The sequence below is a fragment of the Taurulus bubalis genome, assembly GCF_910589615.1.
Source record: "Taurulus bubalis genome assembly, chromosome: 17".
NCBI classification, from domain to species: Eukaryota; Metazoa; Chordata; class Actinopteri; order Perciformes; family Cottidae; genus Taurulus; species Taurulus bubalis.
Genome location: NC_136605.1, coordinates 7,194,087 through 7,217,256, shown reverse-complemented (window position 1 = coordinate 7,217,256; position 23,170 = coordinate 7,194,087). Strand labels below are relative to the sequence as shown.

The window sequence follows — 23,170 nt, the reverse complement described above, 5'->3', positions numbered from 1 at the left end:
CGCATAAAGACAACCAGGACGACCGGACACGCATTGCAAACTGCAGTGCATTGTGACTCAAAGGAGTAACATAAATACACAGGGTAATTAGTGAGTGGTCACATTTTCTAGAGCAGTAGTTCTCAAATGGGGGGTACACAAGATTCTTTAATACATATATTTAAAATAGGCATCCATTAAAAAATCCTTTAAAAATAGTTACTCATAAAATATAAGTGTAAATTAATAAACTGAATTGTACATATTCTATATTAAATCAGACACTGATGGCACAACGCTGTGTCTACATGCTTACAAAATCAGGGGGCACTAAAATATTTCCCTGAAAAAAGGTTGAGTGCCACTGTTCTAGAGGAAGGAGCCGTTGGATGTGACGTGTTCCTTTAACGGCGGTGCCCTGACATCCAGGGAATGACATCATCGACGTTGTGACGTTGTTAAGCAACGAGAGGGGGAGACAGAGTGGAGGACGGCCGCCGCGCTGCTGGAGCTTCTCAGGGACTATCAACAGGGAGTGCAACCGACGACAGAGCTACGAGCTGGGGGTATGAGAGCCGCCAGAATCCGCGACCATCCTCCTCAGCCCAGGCCCTTGTCCGACTGACAACCACCGGAGCAGAACCTCGACGGAACCAGCTCTCGGACGAACCCAATATCGGGTGAGTGCTGGGTCGGGGAACCACGGAAACCGAGGGGGAAAAGGGGCCCGATTCGGCCGAACCGGAGTCTTGTATTCACGGCGTACAGGAGGGGGAGGGGGCTGTCCACCCGGGGAAAGCCCAGAACATTACTGGGTGCGGTTAGAAGTGTGACCCAAAATGTGGTGAAGTACGATATAACGTTAACGTGCACATTAACCGGTAACTTTAATATCTAAAAGGATAATGGTGCAGTAACGTTGCGTGTCGCGGCTCGGCTAACGTAGCTTACTCTGAGCAGCTAACCGCGTACTAACGTGACATTTTAAATACCGTACATTGTGCGTTACGTTAGTAAAACACCAGAGTCTGCACGTTATACAACCGGGCTTTTAAAACCCCAAAGCTGTTCGGTGTTTTAATGAAATGTAGCGTTAACTAGCTAGCTGATATTAGTTGTAACGTCAAATCGTAACTGACGTGCTTCTCGATAAATGTGAACCATGAAAGAGCGACGTCGTCTGACATGATCTGTCATGACCAGTTGATACATATTAAACTGTAACTTTGTTTTTTGTGTTCATGCATGCATTTAGTGTCTAGTTGGTAACACACGAGCTGATTGTAGAGTGACAGCTGCCCGACTGAGAGGCGTAGCAGTGCTCCGTGTTTCATGTGACTGTGAAATCCTCTGGCTGTGGGTCTCTGGCACTTCTTCACTCTTTTCTTTTTTAAAGAGGACTTATTTTGTGGCTTCTATTGTATGACACTTTCCACATAAGTGGGTCTGACTGATTATATGTAAAGAAATCCCAAATGACATCACACCTGGGATTCAGGTGATTTGTATGCGGTTGAACCACAGCCCACTGTCCAGGAGACCCTCACAACCATAACAGCACATGGTGTGATGTCAGGTGCAACGTGTTAATTCCACTTGCTTCACATCGCACAAGACCACATTGACAAACATCAAATGATGCATTCTCCACTTCGCTGCCAGGTCTTCACCAAGTATGTCATTGCAATAGCAAGTTGTCCTTTGCTGAGGCTTTTTGGAGTAAACAAATGAGTGCATGCGAGTGACGGCCACATGTACGCAGTCTTAAATATGCTGCGAGGCACTGTGCGGTTTAAAATTGTGTGTCACCCTTCCAGTACCAAGCAATTAATCAATGGCAGTCACTGTGTAGCCTTGTGATTTAATGTTGCGCCCTAAATCGGGTCCATGGCTACAGCACATGAGACGCCCTCTTGGTGTAATGAAACCCAACCCTTTTATTAACCCAAATCTATCTGCCTTCATCACATCAACGGAGGCAGGTTGTCCTCTCATCTGCTAGAGTTGACGGGGTCGAGGCCATCTTACAATATGTTGGTTCAGTCGACGTTTTTTTACTTGCAAGGCCTGTGCGCTGCAGTTTGTTTTGAGTTTTAAACGAGACTCGATTTATCCAAGATAATATTAGTAAGTCTGCCACCGTCATTGTTTTTAAGTAGTTTTAGAACAGAGCTGGTGTCTGTAGCTCTCTTTTTTTTTTTTAATCCAAGTGCTTACAATCAAGCCAAGTAACTTGTGGGATAATTTATGTAGGGACAAAGGAGGTTCTGGAGGAAAGCAGACAGAATGCAGTGATCCTGCAGAATTGATGACTCTTCTTCCGCTAGCTTGAATTGGCATGTCCTCAAAACTGAGGTTTCTGAGAACGCTTTGTTTTGCAATTTCTGAGTTGGTTTGGGACTATTTCTATAGGGGGATTGATGCAGGAACTGGAACAATGTCAGGGTCTATTTAAGAGCGTGGCAATATATTGATATGTATGTGTATACATGTAAACATTTTTTTTTAAATGTCCTATATTGTTCAAATACCTATGGTCAACCCATATTGTTGCATTATCGAGGTATTTGGTAAAAAATAATATATATTTTCTCCATAATTTCCAGCCCTAGTCAATTTCATAAGTTGCCCTTTTGACTTGTCAATAAGTCACATGACTGGAAGTGTTATTTGAAGATGCAGCAGTGCTGACTTTGGAACGAAAGTCTGTTGTTGCTATAAAGGGTTCAGGGTATAAAGGGTTCAGTTTTGTTTACATAGTGTTCCCAAATTGGCGGTGAGGAAGCGAAACCCTTCGATTTAAAAGATTCTCTGCGTCGCTATGTTCTCGGCAACACTTTGCTTCCTGAAGTTCAGCGCACAGAATTGTCTGAGGGCTTTGACACAGATAGAGCCAGCCAGCGCGCCGCGGCCACTCGTGCCTCCTCTCCCTTGGCATTGCTCGTACAGAACAGTGGAGAGCTTAGTCTTGCTTTTGCAGTGGCTGCACAATGTGGAGCGGTAGAGAGCGTACTAAATAAATGATGATCCTGCTCCAGCATCACGTGCAGGTCAGCTCGGAAGACGCACTTCATTTACTCATGTCTGCCAACTTTTTTAGTTCTCGTGCAGCAGTCGCTTCTGCTCCAAGTTGCAACTGGCATTTCTATGTAGCCCCTCAGCTTTTCTATGTTTTCTTTCTCCTACCTTCCCAGTTTTCGCTGATCTCACTGCAACCACCTCCCCCTCCCAGCGGACATATAAATCTAATCGTGCGTTTCAGGCAGCTGTTAGCTGATCAACTAGCCCTGCCCAGGATACATTCTCACACAAACACATAAACAGTTCAGTGCGTTCAGGCCAGATCATCCTGTGAGCAGCTGACTGACTATTGAGGATACCTTCACTCTGTCACTCAGGGGAAGTTAATGAAATGTCCGACACTATATTCAGCTGATTCGCACAGTCGCTCATCCTGTAATGTTTTTTGAGTTAGTGGTGAGAGAGAAAAGTGGCACATCGCAGATGAGCTAGCCCTGTGTCCTTTGCCTTCTAATGATCATCTCTATTTGTCTGTTACAGTGACAACCCGCAAACATGGAGCTGAGAGTGGGGAACAAGTACCGGCTCGGCCGAAAGATAGGGAGTGGCTCCTTTGGCGACATTTACCTTGGTAAGTGTGACACTGTTTTATTTATTTTTTGGTGTTTGCATTCCATGCCCAACTTTCCATGAGTCTCTTCTGTTAAGGGTCTTTCCACATTAGTTTCTGGACAGTCTGTTCTTTCATACTGCAACATTAATTTATCTTAACTTATCTTGGCACCAAACCGGATTTTCCTTCTCATTCAGCCATCTTTTGCCTGGTACAGGTGCAATTGCAATGGCTCTTACAGCTATAGTTTAACTCAATTCAAAGCTCTATTTAGAGTAGTACAGTAACACAAATAGGACATTTTTTAAATCTGTAATAATAATGCAAGGCTAAACTGTACACATTATGATAGTACTGATAGTTGTATTTTGTGTCTCTTCAGGTGCCAACATTGCCACCGGTGAGGAGGTAGCCATCAAGCTGGAATGTGTGAAGACCAAACACCCACAGTTGCACATTGAAAGCAAGTTCTACAAGATGATGCAAGGAGGAGGTAAAGAGTGACTGTTGCTTTGACAGGATTCTTCAAGCATTCCTTATCAAATGTCACTGGCAATATTCTGTGTGTCGTCTTTTTCAAATTCTTGTCATATGAATCCACCCTCGATAAACATATGAGTTAATGCATTCTCTCAAGATATTAATTATCTTGTATAGAATTTACTTTGCTTTAAATTAATGCATTTGATTCCAAATAATGGCGAGTAAAATAATGTAAACTGCAGGTGTGCCAGACTGCCACATAAAACAGTTTGAACAAACTTCATGCTGACTGTGACTGTCTGTGTTCTAGTGGGTATTCCATCGATAAAGTGGTGTGGTGCAGAGGGAGACTACAACGTGATGGTCATGGAGCTGCTTGGTCCCAGTCTGGAGGACCTTTTCAACTTTTGCTCCCGGAAGTTCAGCCTAAAGACTGTCCTGCTTTTGGCAGACCAGATGGTATGACACAAACCCTCATGTGAACTCACAGGCATTAGAACAATCCCCTCAGTAAAGATCCCACTGTGTGAAGCGGTTCTGTTTCCGAGTCGAATGCAGAGACGTAATATTTATGATCCCATTAGGTTATGTGCATGACCTACTTTAATTTTATTTATCGGTGCATGCTCTCTCTCTCTCTCGCGCTATAGATGGATTGCTAGATAGATATGATTCCCCTGAGGCTTCTTTGAAAATTGTAGATCTTGGGTCTCCACATAATTCTGGCCTCCGCTTCTTTTTAGACTGTGCTGGCCTATATATTTCATACATTACTTGTTCAAACGCAGCTCATCTCACCTTTTGTTCCAACTGCAGCCAGGTTGCTGTGTCAGTCCTTTTTATATGGGCGTTTGACTCTCCACTTATAGCCTGAGGTCATCACCTTCCCTTGTCCTGTCTTCATATATCCTGCTGTCCTCCCATGTCCTCTCATGTCCTTAGTTTGCTCAAGGTATAGATGTATTGAGTGCACCTACAACTGCTCGGTGACTGAAACGCAAGGACAGTGCTGATTTGACAGCATTAGACCGTGTTGCCGTGTATTCATGCCACCGTGACACTGCCCAATGTATCCTTTTTGTGCTGCAGAACCTGACCTCTTTGTCTCACCTGTTTTCAGATAAGTCGCATTGAGTACATCCACTCCAAGAATTTCATCCATCGGGACGTTAAGCCTGACAACTTCCTCATGGGGCTCGGCAAGAAGGGTAACCTGGTGTACATCATTGACTTTGGCCTGGCCAAAAAGTACCGCGATGCCCGCACACACCAGCACATCCCTTACAGGGAGAACAAGAACCTGACTGGCACAGCGCGCTACGCCTCTATCAACACGCATCTTGGAATTGGTAAGCTACGTTTGGAGCATAATTTTGTGATGTGTGTTGGGTATCAAGAACTTTTGCTAGATGGGGGACTTTGTATGCAGAACATTGGATTAGACCCTGAGTGGTACTGCTGTTGGTTCTTGACTGCATGTCCCTGTTATTCACCACACGCATGTCAGGGAGTCTTCTTGTAGACCATTGTGATGAAGGTTTCTAGAAAGCCCCTGTTAGAGCTGTGATTCATGTTTGTATACATTCTATGGACTACCACCATGGCAGAGTGGTTGTCTAAAAGTTTGGATAAGCAAACAGAAAATGCAAAGAAAATTTGCTTCTTCACTTCCTTATGAGTCCCATTGTATGGATACGAGCGCTCAGCCCTTGTTATGTTGCTGACAAACCTTCTGCCTCATCAGCGTCACACCCTCGCTCTACTTTGACAGCTGCCTCTCTCCACCATGTTAAATGTAATTCATCAGAGCTTGGCTTAATGATGATATCTCCCTCTACATGACATTCATCCCTAGCCTAGAGGTGTACAATTAAATGTATAAAATTGGTGATCATTTGTTATGATTATCTTGCTGAACAAAATGTGCAAGTATCATACACTTGTTTGTCACAGATCTTATTTTCTGCAATAATCCCAAATCCAATGGGAAAATCCTATTGACTTTTTAAATCTGCAATTCTTAATGTTGCTTTTTTCAGTCAGGAAGCTACCAATTCGAGCTCTACATACCACAAACTGTTGTTCTTTGACACCCGCCATTCCCTCTCGTCCTTACTCTTTTCCCTTTTGCGCGTGCCTCTTCTGGACATCGTCTTTTTGTTTATACACACGCTATCAGATCATACAGGGGATGTGAAGGAAGAGGGCTCATGAGAGAGGGAGAAGGAAATGCCGTCTGGTGTGGAAAACAGCGCTGGTGTCATTTCAGTGCAGAGATGACCAACCATGTAAAAGTGTATTATAGTTAACTAGCTGAGCCGCTGCAGCCCCAACAAGTTACTTATCTCTGTATTTTGCTCGGATAACGTTGTCTTTTGAAAAATTTCCACATTCAATGCATACTTATCGGCCAATGTCCATGCTTTGCAGTGTTGAGGAAGTTATTTTATTTGCCTTCACTGTGTGTGTGTGTGTGTGTGTGTGTGTGTGTGTGTGTGTGTGTGAGTGAATAACAGGCTTCACAAGTTCCTCTGTAAGCTGTTACTGTGACTTGTTGTAATTTCTTAAAGCCATAGATGATTGAAGAAACTAGTTTATTTCAAAACATTAAATAGGACCTTGCTAAATGATCCTCGGCTGAGATCCCCCCCCAGTTTCTCAATCTTGTATGCACTCTCCCGCTTTTGTTAACAGAGCAGTCCAGACGTGACGACCTGGAGTCTCTTGGCTATGTCCTCATGTACTTCAACCTGGGCTCCCTCCCCTGGCAGGGCCTCAAGGCCGCTACCAAGAGACAGAAGTATGAACGAATCAGTGAGAAGAAAATGTCCACGCCCATCGAGGTTCTTTGCAAAGGATACCCTTGTAAGTAAGATTTATGTGGTGCCTCTGTGCTTGGAGCAGCAACTTACCTGTACTTCTGAAATTGTCTGCAGCAACAGTGTGGAATAAAGGCACATTTGTGGGGGTTTTCATAGCTGTTAGAGTATGTGTGTGTGTGTGTATTCTGAGTTTGCTTATTTGTTCTCTTCCAGCTGAGTTCTCCACATACCTGAATTTCTGCCGTTCCCTCCGTTTTGATGACAAGCCAGACTACTCTTACCTACGACAGCTCTTCAGGAATCTGTTCCACCGCCAGGGCTTCTCCTACGACTACGTCTTTGACTGGAACATGCTCAAATTCGTAAGTTCCCATGAAGTTTCTCACTGATGCGTTGACCTTATCGTTCAGACCTTTTTTGATTCAGCCTATTCAAAACTATGTTCGGTTCATGATCTCATCCATCAGGGTGCGAGTCGAACAGCTGAGGATGGGGAACGGGAGAGGAGGACGGGGGACGAGAGGGACGAGCGAATCGGAGGAGCCCCGAGGGGCTCTGCGTCGCGGGGCCTGCCTCCAGGACCCATTCCTGCAGCTGCCAACAGAGTCCGGAACGGGCCAGAGCAGGCCATCTCTAACCCTGCCTCACGGGTCCAGCCGTCTGGTGAGCTTTCTGCTGAATTGCCCAAGTCTGAAACTCCTGTCGTCTGTCTTAACGGAACAATACTACGCTGACGCGGCAATAGTTTTCCTCAGCATGTGTGGTCGGTTCACAATTGTATACATCCTTTCAGGGAACACGTCGCCTCGCGCAATTTCTCGCGCAGAGAGGGAGAGGAAGGTGAGCATGCGGCTCCACCGCGGGGCTCCTGCCAACGTCTCGTCCTCCGACCTCACAGCCCGCCATGACCAATCCAGAATTTCCACATCGCAGGTGAGAAAACCATCTCTGCTCCTTTTTGGTCGGCCGTGTAACTCACTGCATGTGGAGTTCGGTTAAAGATATGAATTGTGAGCCACAATATTTGAATGTTAAAATGTCTCAACATCATGAACATAGTCTTGAAGGGATAAAAGTGATCTGATCTATCATCCAGCCCTTCTTCCACCCGCAATGTATTTATACCAAATAAGATGGTGATAAAATAACAGCATAAAAGCATATTCAATACAGCAGCGCCTCCAAAAAATCACCCCACAAGTCATGCAGGTGGTGACTTCTTTGACACGGTTAAAAAAAAAAAAACGTGTGTAAAAGGCGCTTCACAAATGTAGTGTTTGTTGCGTGGCTGACTGTTCATACAGTGAAGTGTTTTTAAACAAACACATAGTCGTTGTGTTGACTCTGCTCCAGTAGATGGCTTTTGAAACTAGAATCAACACAATCAACAAGTGTAATGGTTAAGACATTTTAACTTGGATACTGCTGTTCTAAAATAATCTGTCGTACTTGTAGTCATGTGCTGAAGATGTCTTGTGAAATAATTCGGCAAAGTTGTCAGAACAGTGTTGTTGTTGGCCGACAGTCCATATCATGTCTTCATTCTCCTCTCTTGCAGGTCAGCGTGCCGTTTGAGCACATGGGGAAGTAGAATTCTTTGGCTCTGCATGCACATGAAACTGACAGGTGAGGTCTTATGTCACACTTACCCCCATGCCGATTGCAGAAATGCCGCGCTTACAATCCATCCTCTCATAACTTATCGCTCCACTTGTCATTGCAGGGCTGCAAGGTATATTCATCGCTCCGGTTTTTATTTTTCCTTTTGTTTTTACCTCGTCTTATGAAAAGATGATTGCCAATGGACACGTGGATCTTTGGAAAAGGACAATGAATATATTTTTTTCCCAGGATCCAGGGAAGTACGTGGCGGTATCCAACATGCACTCTTTCATGAACCCTTTTTTGCTGAACCGTGGACCACCACGATACGAAAAACAAATGAATGACAGTCCAACACCATTTTTACTCCATGGTTGCTCATACCTGCTCCACCCCTCAAAACATTTCCTTCGGTACCTTCTGTCGGACACATGTGAAGAGCAGTTGGCGTCAACGAAGCTAAAAAGGTATCCGGGACATGCGCATGTTTCTCGTCAAAGGTCGTGATTGATATAGGCTTAGTAAAGATTTTTCTTTTTCAGTTCAACACAGCGAAAAAACTACTTTTCAGTGTATGTCACCTTTTTAATCTTTCATGATAATATCTTAAATTGGGCGCTTGTTATGAGTTTCCTTTTTTTTTTCTTTTTGAGAAATAACGGCTAAAAGATGGAACAAATGAGGCGAGGTAGGTGAGAGGGTCGCGGTCAAAAAGAACGGTAGCTTTGGAAAAGGATAAGCAAGTGGTGTTTTAGCTGTTGTAGAGTAATATTTCCTGGTGAAGTAGCAATTGGTGCTTGCTTGCCCTTCATCCACGTGATGATTTACTGTCCCTCAAAACCTCCACCTCCCCTTACTTTGCCCGTTTGGACTGTGGTGTTTTCTTTGGTTTTAATGTGCGTGGGTAAGGTGAGGAATGGCCATAGATATTGCAAAGACACACTCCAAGTCTTGAGGGAAGCTCCTCAGGAAATTCTCCGCGTATTTGACCAGAGACCATAGCTGCCCGTTTTGGCTAACAAATAGTGGCTGCAATGTTTATGATGGTTCTAAATGTTACCTTTTTTAAATTTCTGTTATTGGAGGTCATGGGGGAGTGGGCAGGCTCTGTTGTGGGTGATTCTTAGGGGGATGGGACATCCAATGATTTTTTTTTTTTTAACGTTTACTTTTCTGTAAATATTTTTTTTATTTCAATGTAAAGCCAAAATGTGGTTCTTTTGTTTTAAAGCGTAAAGTAGAAAAATGCATACTAATGAAATAAATTGGGGCTGGGTTCAGACTTTTAGGTATTTAAAGGACTAAATTGTGGAATGGGCTACTGTTCCTTTGCCAGCTGGGTCAACCAATATTATGTGTGTTTGTGAGCGCGAGAGAGTGATGCAGTGAATCCCTGCTAATAATACAATATCCATTTAGTCTTTGTAAGCGTACTGTTTCATTCCCCTTCTCTGCTATTTATGTTAAACTATATCATTTACTTGTCTTAAATAACTTTCTGTCCTTTGTTCTCTTATTTTTGTTTCACTTCATCTTCCTGCATCGTTTTAGAAGTAGTGTGTTCGTTCAATGTTTGTTTCTTGTTTTATTTTTTGCCTTTCCCTTTTTGTTCTATTCTTATGCGTCAAAGGTTGTCCACCTCATATAATACATAGGGCTTTCAATATTCCTTCTGCACAATGATATGCTAATGGTTTGATGTCACCTTTTTGGATTTTAATCTCCAGCAACCTTGATGTCATTCAAAAGAAAAAAAATAACATGCAATTGCAGGGATGTGTAAATAGCAGTGTACTGTGTGCGTAATTACCTTTGTACAGGCCGCCGTGACCCAGTGGCATTGTGAGCGCTTCGGTTGAGTGATGGAAAAGAGGTTGAGGTGATGGGGATTTCACTTTCTGTATTGTGTACTGATATCTTGTACAGTTCTTTAACACACTTTATTTACAACAGTATTTGTGTATATTTTATGAAGTAATAAAAATGAATAACGTTGCTCACAACTTTTTGCTGACCTTTTCTCTCTGTCTCAGCTTTTTCTTACTGCTGCGTGCAGAACGGTTTTGATTATACATTTTTAGCACAATAATAACATGCAGTGCAATCCAAAGTTACGTTACGTCATATCAATCGCACAGAGACCCGGAAAAATATACTGTGCATGCGCATGCGCCATCCGCGGAGTTTTCCAGTGGCAGCTGCTGACGGAACTGCAGGATGAAGACGATAATGTGGGGGAAATAACGGGACGCTGTCTCCATCAGCTTCGCAGAAGAACTGGCGAGATAAACCCAGCAGCTTCTCACAGACATGTCGGTGTAGTTGAGCCTGTCGCTCCTTTAGAAGCGGGTTGTCTGGCTTTGTTTGGGCTTCACGGGCAATAGCAGGCTAGCTCGCGTTAGCTCGGCGCAGTTAACGCTCAGCTGCCAGCTGGAGGAAAGAAGGGAAGAAAAAAAGAGGCAAGTTTCTGCAGCGATCAGATGAGTGGGTGTCTGTCGTCTGAATGTTAACGCATGGACAAGTCACTTGTCCTCTCAAAAAAAGGTTTGCGACGATGAGCTAAGCCGAAGCTTTGATTCAATCCAGCGCAGATCAAACGGCGGATGAGGTGAGTGAAGCAGGAGGATGGAGCCGTGCGCGCAACAACAGCTACCATTTTATTTACTTCCGCGGGGGCTTCTAAAGACTGGTTCACATATAATAATCAAAATCAGAACAGCTGAGGTAAATATTGTCCCCGCTGGATTGCCCCTTTTTTTAAAATATGGTGTCACCCAGTGTTTCTATAATGTGTGTGTGTGCGCGTGCGTGAGGCTGAAAGCTGGGCACCCTGCTCCCTCGTTCTTTGTGGGATCCACAATAGCTACACTTAAAGCAATTAAAAAGAGATGTGGTCACTGTGAAGTAGTGCTCTTCAGTGCCTCTGATTGAAAGCGGCCTCAATGGCCGGATGCTCCACAGTGCTTTCAGGCTGGCCTGAGGACGCATGATGGCCTGCCTGTCACAGAGACTGCTGCTTCGATTGAGGTCAAAGTACAATGCATGTTTTGATACCTATCCACGGGTGCAGTCAGCAGGATTGAGTTGCCTCTCTCTCTCTCGTGTCTGTGACCCACTGGGAAGCACTGAGTTGTTGTTGATGATGTGCTGCTTTGGGCTCCAATGAGCACAGACCTTAATATGACAACCTGTTTTGACCGGTTTGTATGGATCCAACCATGGCTGGTAAATACACAAGTACCATGATAAACGATAAAATATCCCTTCAATACCAGTATACGTACATCTGTTTGGATAGAGCTGTTAAATAGTCTTGTGTTGATCACATTGAAATGCATTCCTATGGAATATCAAACTGGAGCCGTCTGCTTTACTACAAATCTTTGTGCAAGACGTTTGACTGAGTGCATTGGGATGAATAATATGATAAAGAATGATACTCAATTACACCAATTTAAAACATAATAATAATTGATATTCTGTGTGTGGGTGTGTGTGTGTGTGTGTCACGACGGCAGTGGTAAGCAGCATGAGTCATCCATAACCAACCTGAGAGCCAGCCTATATTTAGCTGGAGCACAGGGTTTGAAAGTCATTGGGAAATTAGTTTACACTGAATTATCTGATTCTCGTCTTCCTGGACCAAGACACTTGCGTAGCTGGAGAGATGGCGGCACTGAGGATCAGCCGTGGATCAGCTTTCTGGATGCTTTTGATCCAGTTTGGCCAGTCCTTGTTTTCGTGTGTCCAAATCTGTGCAGCAAATGTATTTGATTACTTGTTTTATTTTCCTTTCTTATGAATCTTTTTTTTGAAATTCAGAGATATGGGGATTTTCCAGTGGGAGTGAAATCCTCCCATTCTGCTGACGTGGCACAAATGCAGCGTTAGCTTTTGGGTTGATAAGTGCAAACCAAATAAAGACAATTCAGAGGGTTTGGGGCTGTGCAGTGCAGTTAGCTTCATCTTTTAACAATGAATGTTGAGAAAAAAGTGAAGCACCAATACGCGTGAAGCCACTCAATACTGGGGAAACGTATCAGACTCTGTTCACAAACTGTGTGCATAAAACTGTGTGTAGTGGATATGCATTAATGATGGAGGCCCGGCTGTCTTTGAAGAAAGTAAACTAAATGCATCGTATATTAAAACTGCATTCATTAAAAAAAAAGCCTTAATCAACAACAAAATGTAGCACCTTTCGGGTTTACTAATGCTTTGGCCTAATGTATTAAATACATATCCTCTTCAATTATTGCCATGATTCAATTGTTCAACCTTTCAAAACTGAGTGTCGGTGGAATTATTTTTGCTTCTTTAGATTTCGGAACAAGGCTTCTTCTGTTTTACAACTTCAGGCAAACCTATTTCCTTATATGGAGAAATGTGGGCGTGGCAGGCAGATTTCTAATAGCGGCCATGATTCTGATTCACAAACAAACTCACAGTGGTAAGAGCAACATTGGCTCACACATCTTACATCTTACATGAGGTGGCATACATCTAACGGTTGTTTTACTCTATTCCAGTTCTAGGTCATGAAATTATTATCTTATGTTGCTGCAGCATCCACCCAAGGCCATGCGCCTCAGTCTCCCGAGCCTGAACTTTGGTGCTGATCTGTGGAAAAGTGTTTAATTACTCTGAAGATGGAACTATTTCTGTTTTGAGCATCACTTCCAGCTACACTGTTCTTCTTCCTTCCTTAGCAAAGCACAGGGAAAAAGAAGGGGAGAAAAGTGGGTCAGCAGCTTTGAGCGTGTTGCTGTCACACTGATTTGCTATGTTTGAGTGATCCCCCCCTCCTTTATGTGTTGGTGTGTGTGGTTTTCACCCACCTACCTTATGCCCCCTCCCTTCTTCACTGCTCTGTATCTGTTTCTGTTTTCTCATGTTTAACATCAGTGGATGTTGGCTTGAGATTTCGGTTGAGTCCTGTTCATACGCATTTACATGTGAAAATGTACGTCAGGTTGTGCAGCTGCTTGCCGTTGGCCCCGGGCGACTACTTATTCAAAATGTCTTGGTAGAGCATACAGAGCATATATATTTTTGTGTGTTAAGTCTCACATGCGTCCTTTCTTCATGCAGATGGCTCAACTTTGGCGGCGAGACATCGCCCTGGCAGAGCGGCTGGGGAATGACTCTCCTGTCGGCTTCGCCCCGGGGCCCCCAGCCACGGTGGCCCCACAGCAGTCCAACACCTCCTGGGTGCCGGAAGCCCCGGTGGTCCTGCAAGAAGAGCCCATTTTCCTCATGACCGCGACTGCCCAAACTATATCTGGGTTTTTCGTCTGGACAGCTCTTCTGATCACATGCCACCAGGTGAGGGGAGGCCGGGGTAAATCACGAGTTTACATTTCTTATTGAAATGAAAAAGGCTTTTTAATTGTATTCACGCTGCACTATTATCAGTCGGAACACAGCATTAGTAAACGTATTAGTAAAGCAAGACGCTGAAGCCCTATCTGCTTGGTGTGGTAGCTTCTGTTTTCATGTCTTTGACTCAGGATAAAACGAACCTCGCTCATGATCTTTCAAGTCTACCCACCGTCCTGCCTCTTTTTTTTTTTAAACAGTAGACACATTCACACCCAGGAGCATTTTTCCACGAGCACCTGTGTAAACCAAGGCCAGATGCACGCTCACACACCAAACACATGCAGTTAAAAAAGGTTCCACATCCTGTGTGGTGAAAGCTTCTTCCAAATGCGGACATATTTTCCCAGTAGCTGGTCCAGACTACTTATTGCATAATGGTTTTTGTATCGCATGTCTTTATTTGGTAGCCAACAGTAGAGAAACGACAGATAAGGACCGACATGCAACAAATGCCCATGGGTCGGTGGAGAACCAGAGATGTTGCAATTCGTGGTTGGCACCCCAACCCCAAGGCCGCCATGGAGCCCAGTTTGGTCGACTGAGGTTGATTATCATTATTATTATTATTATTATTATTATTATTATTATTATGGCCCCCGAAACACAATGAACGTGTGCCAGATACCTTCGGGTAGCGCGGCCATCGGAGAGTATCGCAAGACCTCAGTGTGCGCTGTTTTATCTCGGGTTGGATGATGTGAGGAAAAGGTGCAAAAATAATGAAGTCGTAAAGGGAAAAGATTTAGTTCCCTGTGTTTTGACAGTGAGGAGAGTGTTGAAAGCCTCTGGGGCTGCGGGTGTTTGTTTAGTGATAGTGGTGGAGATAAGAGTGCTGCTGTTTGTGTCAGTTTATCAGCCATGTCACATGGAAGTTTATGACTAAGCATCCCTTTTTTATGCAAGTGAGATCAACTGTACCTCGAGGCACATAGGTTAATGATTCGCCCTCTATTGTTCTCACATACAGGCTTAAAGAAGAGCCCTCTGTCGCTCTGGCAACAAGTGCTCCGAGCTCGACTTCGACATGAAAGAGCAGTGTGTGTGTGCGTGTGCGTGTGTGTGTGTGTGTGTGTGCGCTCGCGCGGAGGAGGGTCACCTAGCAACAAGCCCTGCGAGCGGACTGCACCGTCTCGCTTGTTGTATTGTCGCCCACTGTTTGTTAATGCGACCACAGGTGTGTGTGTGTCTGTTTACAGACCCGGGAAAGGTGATCGCTGCGACATTGTGTAAAGTGGAAGGGAGCCGGATGAAGCAGACGCGGGGGCCCGCCCTGTTGTTCCTGCCGGCTGCTGCTCTCAATAGGAGTGATGAAAGCCCGGTGTCAGTTATCCCCAAAAGGCCCGCATGTCAGCGCCCGCCCTTCCGGACTCGCAGCGCTCCAATGTCCAATTTAAGCAAACGCACACTGGCTGTGCTCTGACCTGCTCCGACAAATAGGGCCTGGCATGCAGGTTTCATGAGGTGGCAATTAGTTCCAGACTTAAACCCATTTATCCACTGCGTTAGGATTTTGTACGTCCTTTTTAATTAAACATCTGACTTAAAAGCCACCAGAAAAGAAACTTTAAGAGGAAAAGATGGATGAATAAATGATGTACTTTCACTCCTAAAAATCAGCCCATCTCATCTACACTCCCGCCTTCACTCACACATTCCACATGCACACACAACTTCCCAGCAAGCACAAAAACACAAAACCACCCCGTTTCCTTTGACATACAAACCAGTTCACAGACCCAGACCCACTTCCCCTCACGTGGTTTCACCCAGTGAGCCGTACGGGACACGGTTCAGCCTCTTTATAAACGAGTACACGGGATAAACAGACCCACAGAAATGACCTCCCCCAACTCTCCACTGAGCACATTCAAGACATCAAGCACAGGTGCAGCGCGGTTACGTCTAACAAACGCATGCATGACTCGAAAAAGAGCAACCCCCCCACCCATACTTGAGGCAACCTTTGCCGAGAAAGTGTTCGTTGCCAAGGCGCCATGTAAAACCCGCCACTGTGAATCTCCTGGCTCTCTTTCAGAGGGATATGTGAGCCTCACCAGGCTCTGATGTTGTGGACAGTTAAAAGTTGATACCTGCTGGTTTTTGTATCGCTTATCCCAAAGAATCTGGTCTCCATGCTGCATTCAGTCACCATCCACACACATGGACATACAGCGTTATTATCACCACCTGGGACGGGGTGTCAGGTTCAGGGTCTGGGACTCGTTTGTGCGCCACATTTGCGACAGAATCTTAAAATATTATTGAATAGATTTTTGTCTTCTGGCTAAAGCATATATTTAAAGGATTTCTGACCTTCTTTTTTTTTTCTTGCCCTCTTCCTTTTAGATCTACATGCACCTGCGCTACTACAGCTCTCCAAATGAGCAGAGGCACATCGTTCGGATCCTCTTCATAGTCCCCATCTATGCCTTCGACTCCTGGCTCAGCCTTCTCTTCTTCACCAATGAGGAGTTTTATGTGTACTTTGACACAGTCCGAGACTGCTACGAAGGTGAGTGGACGCAGTGCGCCGCCACGCTACCGGTATTCTGCCGCAGGCTGGACTGGGCTGCCATATTGTGTCGTGTTCCAACGTGTCTTTTGACTCCCAGCAGATAATATACGGCTGTGAGAATTAAGTTTACGTGATGCGATACCTCAGTGGCAGATGGCCTTTGTAGGGTCTTCATTTGCAAAGGTTGCCATCTTTGTCCTCGTGTCTCTTGTGGCCTCTTGGGAATGCAGGGGAGGGGGAAACCTGTTTCCTAGCAACTGCAGGAAAACCAGCAAATCCTTGAGAAGTCTTTGAAACGGCATCTCACTCGTGAGCAGACAAGCTTTCTTTCGGTCCCTCGCCGTGCTCAGATTCTGAGAACAATAAAGCAATTATATATACAGTGTATATATATATATATATATATATATATATATATATATATATATATATATATATATATATATCTCATACTGTGGTTATGTTTGAGGCAATTTGCTTTGAGTGTCCCATCGCCACATGTGCTCTATGAGGATAATTGCCTGAGCCCGCTTGTGGAGCTGAAACTAGTCGTTGATCCGCAGGAAGCTGGTTCAAGCCTCTCATTGTGAGGATTCGCTTGAATTGTTGTTGTTTTTTTCCTATCATCGTATATACTAAACAATACATCAAAAACATACTTACATACAACATACAACATACATACAGACAGGCGATTAGTATAGTGTCGCCCTACCAGCAGAGTTCATAAACACCGTAACATGCACTTTGAGTTCAGGCTTAATGGCGACACCTTTGCACAAATGCTGATTTAAAAAAAAAAAAAAAAGATCAAAAGTAGCCGATCTGGGGCCACCATGTGCCTCTCACGTGAAAGATGTCCTCAGTACTATACCGCCTCTTATTTCTCTTTAGGAGTGCGTCACAATCCAGTGCATATTACAGAATATTACTGAGGTTATTGGATATGTAAATCATAGACAACTAACTCTATACAGGCACAGTCGTGACACGGAGAGCTTCGTCTCCACAATTGCACGTCTAGATTAAGATTAACACATTGTTGCTCTCATGAGTAACACTCGGATATTTAGTCTCTCACTGTGCGTCGAATAAACCGCCTTTCAAGCCAGTAGCGGGGAAAGTACGCTTTTAGAGTGCAATAATACCGCAAGATTGACAAAGCCATCACTGAGCTGACTTGGTCCTGGACAGGGTTGTCGGTGTACTACAGTCCCAGGCTCACTTTTAAGATGAGCCGCTTCAAACGGGAGCGAGAGCGGAGCCAGTGGGGAGCCGGTATCTGTGGGTTACCCTTAAATTAGAACGAGAACACCTGCGGCAGTGAATGAAAAAAACAAAACACTCTGCTCTCTCAGGGACTCAGATTACTGGGATCAGTACGCGGTCCAGTCAGGCTCATATATGACTGCTTTTTAGGGACTACTTTTCTAAATGTACAGGAAGATAAGAAGGCTTTTTAAAGGCGAGAGCAGGTACGTTGGCAACCAGTCTGTCTGCGTTGATCAGGTTGGTTACATGTCAGATCCGACCATACAAAGGGATTAGAGACCCACCTGGTGCAGCCAGGCCCATGATGCCGTGGCAGACCAACACAAAGAAACATCACATGCTCCGATGTGATTTCTATCTTTATTAGCCGTGGTTATGCAGCGCATTACATGAGTGGATATCATGGCCTCAAATGTGTGCAGCTCACTTGTGTAGCATCTGTTCATCTGGAACCATTGACCACCAACCAGGCGTCCCGTTCTCACGCGGCTTCACCTCTGCTCCCGGCATTCGGGAGCCATACCTTACAATTACGCCTGGGCTTGTGCCTCACTCACAACATTACACAATCATCATCTAAGCCCGCCGATTGGGTGACTCGCCTTTCTGCCTCGAAGTGGCTCGCTCAGCAGTTCTGGAACAAAATCAGCAAAACATAACTGTATTATGACAGTCACACGGATCGCTGACTACGCGGTTTTGGAGACCGTTAGAAATACCCACGTCAGCAACGTTGATAGAGTATTTTTGTAAAACCTTCGTATAGATGTATTTAGGTTCGGGGGCTCTGCTCAGGTACTGGTTAACCAGCCTGAGGCCTAAATTATTGTTATTATTTTCCTAACAAATGGTGAAATCTTTTTTTTGTAATGGCTGTGAATCTTGGGAGTGATTTCTCAGACACTAATGATCACCCTAATTTTTTCCCCATTGTGTGACACTCTTCAGCCTTTGTCATCTACAACTTCCTGAGTCTGTGTTACGAGTACCTGGGAGGAGAGAGCGCCATCATGGCTGAGATCCGAGGGAAACCGATTGAGTGAGTCTTCTTTGCTCTCATCTTCCCTTTTCTGATGCCATTCTCGTTCCTTCTAATGAGTCTCTTTGTTGATCGTAATTTTGTGTAAAAGTCTACGGCAACTTGAACCTGCTCTTCCCTTTAGGTCGAGCTGTGTGTATGGGACCTGCTGTCTGTGGGGCAGGACGTACTCCATCGGTTTCCTCAGGTTTTGCAAACAGGTACCGATCACTCTCGTGGCTCATATAATATACATTGTTTAAAATTACTCAAAGGGTGTTAGAACTATAGTTCTTTTCTGTAAATTCAGTAAAATTTGATTAATATTTATGAGAGCTGGTTTGAATAAGCCAACAAAGTAACAGTCATGTCAAATTAAGATGCTCAAATATACGACAAAAGATGCAAAGTGTTTGTTATTAGATCAGCTGTATTGGTAACATGTTAATGTTAACATTATACATGTTTCCTTCATGTCTCATTGAGTTCCGCTGCTTTCCACTGACTCTGTTTCTCTCTCCTCTTCAGGCTACGCTCCAGTTCTGCGTGGTGAAGCCCCTGATGGCAGTGATCACTGTCGTTCTTCAGGCCTTCGGGAAATACAAAGATGGAGACTTCAAGTATGTTTCCACAGTCGCAGCGCGGTCATCTTTATGAGCAGTGATCGATTGTGTTCTTCAGCGGAAAAAATGTCCGGTCAGACCACAATGGCTGAGCTGCAGCCCAGAGAATGCATATCAGTAATGAGTACATCTCTCAAGGCTCAAGGTTTTTATTTGGCCATTTGTGCCTAGACCAACAGTCCAGACTCATTGGAATTGTTTGTGCAGGACTCTCTGAGTCAACAGTTTTGGAAAAGAAAATAAGAAAACACACTATAACAGGAAAGAGAAAAAATATACAATATGAGAACACTATACATATGACGTATGTGTACAAAGGTGGTCGTATATACAAGAGGGGTATTAGATACAGTTTTATAAAAATAATGTTAAGAGTGCTGCTCTCCAGTCCAAATCTCCATCTTTTTGTGAACTTTTAAAGCTTCATGTAAAAATCCTCATCCTCCACCAGAACTAAACTATTGAACTATTTTCCCAGATGAAAAACACAAACTAGGTTCAGGTTGATTGTAAGTCGGGCTTTACGTGTTCTTCGTTTCTCCACCTGGACGTTGGCCACGTGTTTCCTCGCTAAAGCTCGTTCTCTCCCTGTGCCTCTCCTCTCCCCTGCAGCGTGGCGAGCGGCTACCTGTACGTGACCATCATCTACACCGTCTCCGTCAGCCTGGCGCTCTACGCGCTCTTCCTCTTCTACTTCGCCACGCGGGAACTTCTTGTCCCGTACAACCCCATGCTCAAGTTCTTCATGGTCAAGTCGGTCATCTTTCTCTCCTTCTGGCAAGGTAAGAAGTCTGTCTATCAAAATGGCCTTCCTATCGAAATAGTGTGAATTCCCACGGGGTTGGCAAAAAAAGAGGAAAAAATGCAATGTTACATACTGTACTTAACAAACACCTTTGTTCAATTTGTGAGGTTTTTGCACTGTCAGCAATAAAATCCCTTCACTCTATCATGTCTACCATCCCCTTTTTGTTAAATTTGTGTGTCTCCGACAACGCTTGTTTGTGCCTGCGCTCTTGTTTACGATTTCCTGTTGGTTTTCATTCTCGCTGCCGCCTGCCTCTCTTCTGTACGACTCAGGCATGCTGCTGGCCATCCTGGAGAAGTGTGGAGCGATCCCTAAGATCAGCTCGGCGGACTTCTCTGTGGGCGAGGGAACGGTTGCCGCCGGTTACCAGAACTTTATCATCTGCATCGAGATGTTCTTTGCTGCCGTTGCTCTGCGCCACGCCTTCACTTACAAGGTCTACATGGATAAAAGGCTGGACTCGTATGGTGAGGGCCGTGTTTCATTTTGATTGGTGTGAGATCAGAACATTAACGCAAAATATGTCTGTATGTTACGGTGTAGTTTATGATCTTTCTGCTCCGAATGGTCCTGGATATGGACTTGATGTCTGCAGTCTGACGTGACCTCACTCTCTCTGTCCCAACCTGTTTCCCTTTGATTCCTGTCTTTGACGCTCTCTATATACTGTATGTCGAGTCTTTCTCTTCTGCCTTTCCTTCATATTTCATCTTGACTTTCTTTTGTTCTTTGTCTCTTTGTCTCCTTTTTCTTTCCCTCTCTCCTTCACTGTGCTGCACTCAAAGGCTCCTTTCCTATCTATGGACAGTACGGTAGGTCTGATGCTAGCCGTGTTTGTCTGTATCTAAAACAGTTCTGTATGTTTGACCCCAGAAGTGCTGTTTCTTTTGCTCGTTGGTGTTTGAATGTGGTCAAATGTTCATTACTTTGACATCGTTTTCAGTTCAGCATGAGTTCATTTAAAACCTGTGGGTCTACAGCTGTCTTGTTTTGTTTCTTTATGTTCATTTTGCTGCCATTCTTTGAGCATTTTGCTTGGCACAATTTAGATTGTGTATGTTCCTACCGGGCTCAGTGGTCCCCTCTAGTTCTCTCTCTCCCAGCCGTGACACAATAAGACCTGAAGCCATGCAAATTAGTATAACCTGGTGTTAAATCATCACCTGCGTAATGTTGTAAAATATGCATTCATATTGACCTCCAGTAATCTCATACTACCCACTGTCGCTTTATCACATAATCTGCATTCAACAGCTTTCTGGGATCAGATTTTTTCAAAGATCTATTTGGAAAATTCCCTTGACAGTTTGAAGGAAACATAGCCTCAGGATTGTCTCACTCATCGTCTGTCCCTTTCATGCCTCCCCCCCAGTCCACTTCTGTCTCTTTATTGAAATCCTAACGTTTTCTCCCTCCAGGCCGCTGTGCCCCAATGAAGAGCATCTCCAGCAGCCTGAAGGAGACCATGAATCCAGGGGACATGGTCCAGGATGCCATCCACAACTTCTCCCCGGCTTATCAGCAGTACACCCAGCAGTCCACGCTGGAGCGAAGCGGAGGCCCGCCCCTGTCCCGCAGCCACAGTAACCTCAGCGCCCGCGCAGACAACGAAAAGACCCTGCTGCTCAGCTCCGACGACGAGTTCTGAGGCACAAAGCCACACTCGCTCTACTCCCGTCGGCCATGTTGGATTTTTTATCACCAGTGTGAGACAAATCAGATCTTTTTGTTGGTACCTTAACATACTATTTTGTTCTTTTCTTTTTTACATTACAACAATGAAAAGATCCGATTTATTTCAGACTTATAAAGACATAAGTACCAGACTGTGGGAAGGGATTGAGAGTTTTTACAAGGAAAGAGAGGAAAGAAAAGAGGTTAAGGAAGTTGTTACAAATATAATCGGGAGGAAGAAGAGAGGTCGAGATGTTCAGACAGACATTAGATTTATTAAGTGGTTATTAACTGGTCAGTTGTCAATTTTTGTTGATGTCATAAAAGCCATTACTGAACATGGTACAAATAACCGTGCCTGCATATAGTGTCATTATGCTGCAATTTAAACACCACAGCAAAAAATAAGATATGACAGATATAAGGTGTGTGCCAGAGAAAATATGTGCCATCTACATCTGAAACACATGGCCTCCTTCATCTGTCAGTAGTTTTCATATCGATTCTCAATACAAACTCCTCCTCACCCCTCTGCCAATTCTGCCTCTTACCGAATCATTGCCAAATGGAAGGAGTACCATGTGCTCCAGTCCATGAGACCCACTGTCTTAAGATTTAGAATTCATTTATAGTCGAGCAAAACTAAGGAGCCTTTGAAATGCCAGGCTTAATTTTAATATATAAGAATTTATTCACATTCTTTTTTATTTAAATGTTGTTTGACCTTGAAGGTGTAACTCGTTTAAAGAGATTGTTGGAAGATTGTTATTCCAGAAAATGTTCTGAATATTCTGTGTTTGTTTTCATTTCTGTTATGGGTTCACATGAACCAGTGACTCTAAAGTGTAATTGCATGACTCCGGCTTTTGGCTCCTCGTGCAATGTTATTGTTTGTGGAGCACTGAGAGGGAACAGCTGTAGGCGGGATATTAGTGCGGCCAGGGAGGCCGGCGGAAGGACAACGCCCACACAGATTACAGATTACTGAAGAAGCAAGTTCCCTGTAGAGCTGACCCAGCTGTGATGTGCTGCGGATTGTAATCCTATAATTAAGGGCAGCACAGATCAGGCCTGCCTCTGCTGGTATTGTTTATTAGGGCATCACTGCTATGGTAGTAGTGAGTTAGCCATTCGAAGAGTCTCAGTGCAAACAAGGCTTTAAATTAGACTGGACTCATCTTGAAAAGGAATATATGGGCATTAAAATAATGTATGCAAGGTGCACATAGATTTATTAAGGGACGCACTAGCAGTGACGCATGGGGGGAGTTAATGGTTCTATGCGTTTTAGCGAGGGCCAGTATAGAAGCTGCTTGTGATCGTAAATATTTGATGGCAGAACTCGTCAATATAAATGC

At 44.3% G+C, this 23,170-nt stretch overlaps 2 protein-coding genes across 2 annotated transcripts; both read left to right on the top strand.

Moving 5' to 3' along the window:
• Positions 1–523: 523 nt before the first annotated feature.
• On the top strand, positions 524–9,095 carry LOC306749690 (casein kinase I). The gene is made up of 11 exons (XM_079233009.1): positions 524–659; positions 3,541–3,631; positions 3,996–4,106; positions 4,407–4,555; positions 5,217–5,445; positions 6,791–6,961; positions 7,132–7,280; positions 7,386–7,581; positions 7,712–7,851; positions 8,477–8,544; positions 8,642–9,095. Exons 2-10 carry the CDS (start codon positions 3,556–3,558, stop codon positions 8,507–8,509), a joined length of 1,254 nt encoding a protein of 417 aa, XP_079089135.1. The 5' UTR covers positions 524–659; positions 3,541–3,555; the 3' UTR covers positions 8,510–8,544; positions 8,642–9,095.
• Positions 9,096–13,611: 4,516 nt separating this feature from the next.
• LOC306749691 (transmembrane protein 184B-like) lies at positions 13,612–21,786 on the top strand (the record flags this gene model as incomplete). The annotated part of the gene is made up of 8 exons (XM_079233010.1): positions 13,612–13,845; positions 16,249–16,414; positions 18,638–18,728; positions 18,853–18,928; positions 19,236–19,327; positions 19,943–20,112; positions 20,411–20,605; positions 21,557–21,786. 8 exons carry the CDS (start codon positions 13,612–13,614, stop codon positions 21,784–21,786), a joined length of 1,254 nt encoding a protein of 417 aa, XP_079089136.1.
• Between the last annotated feature and the right edge of the window lie 1,384 nt (positions 21,787–23,170).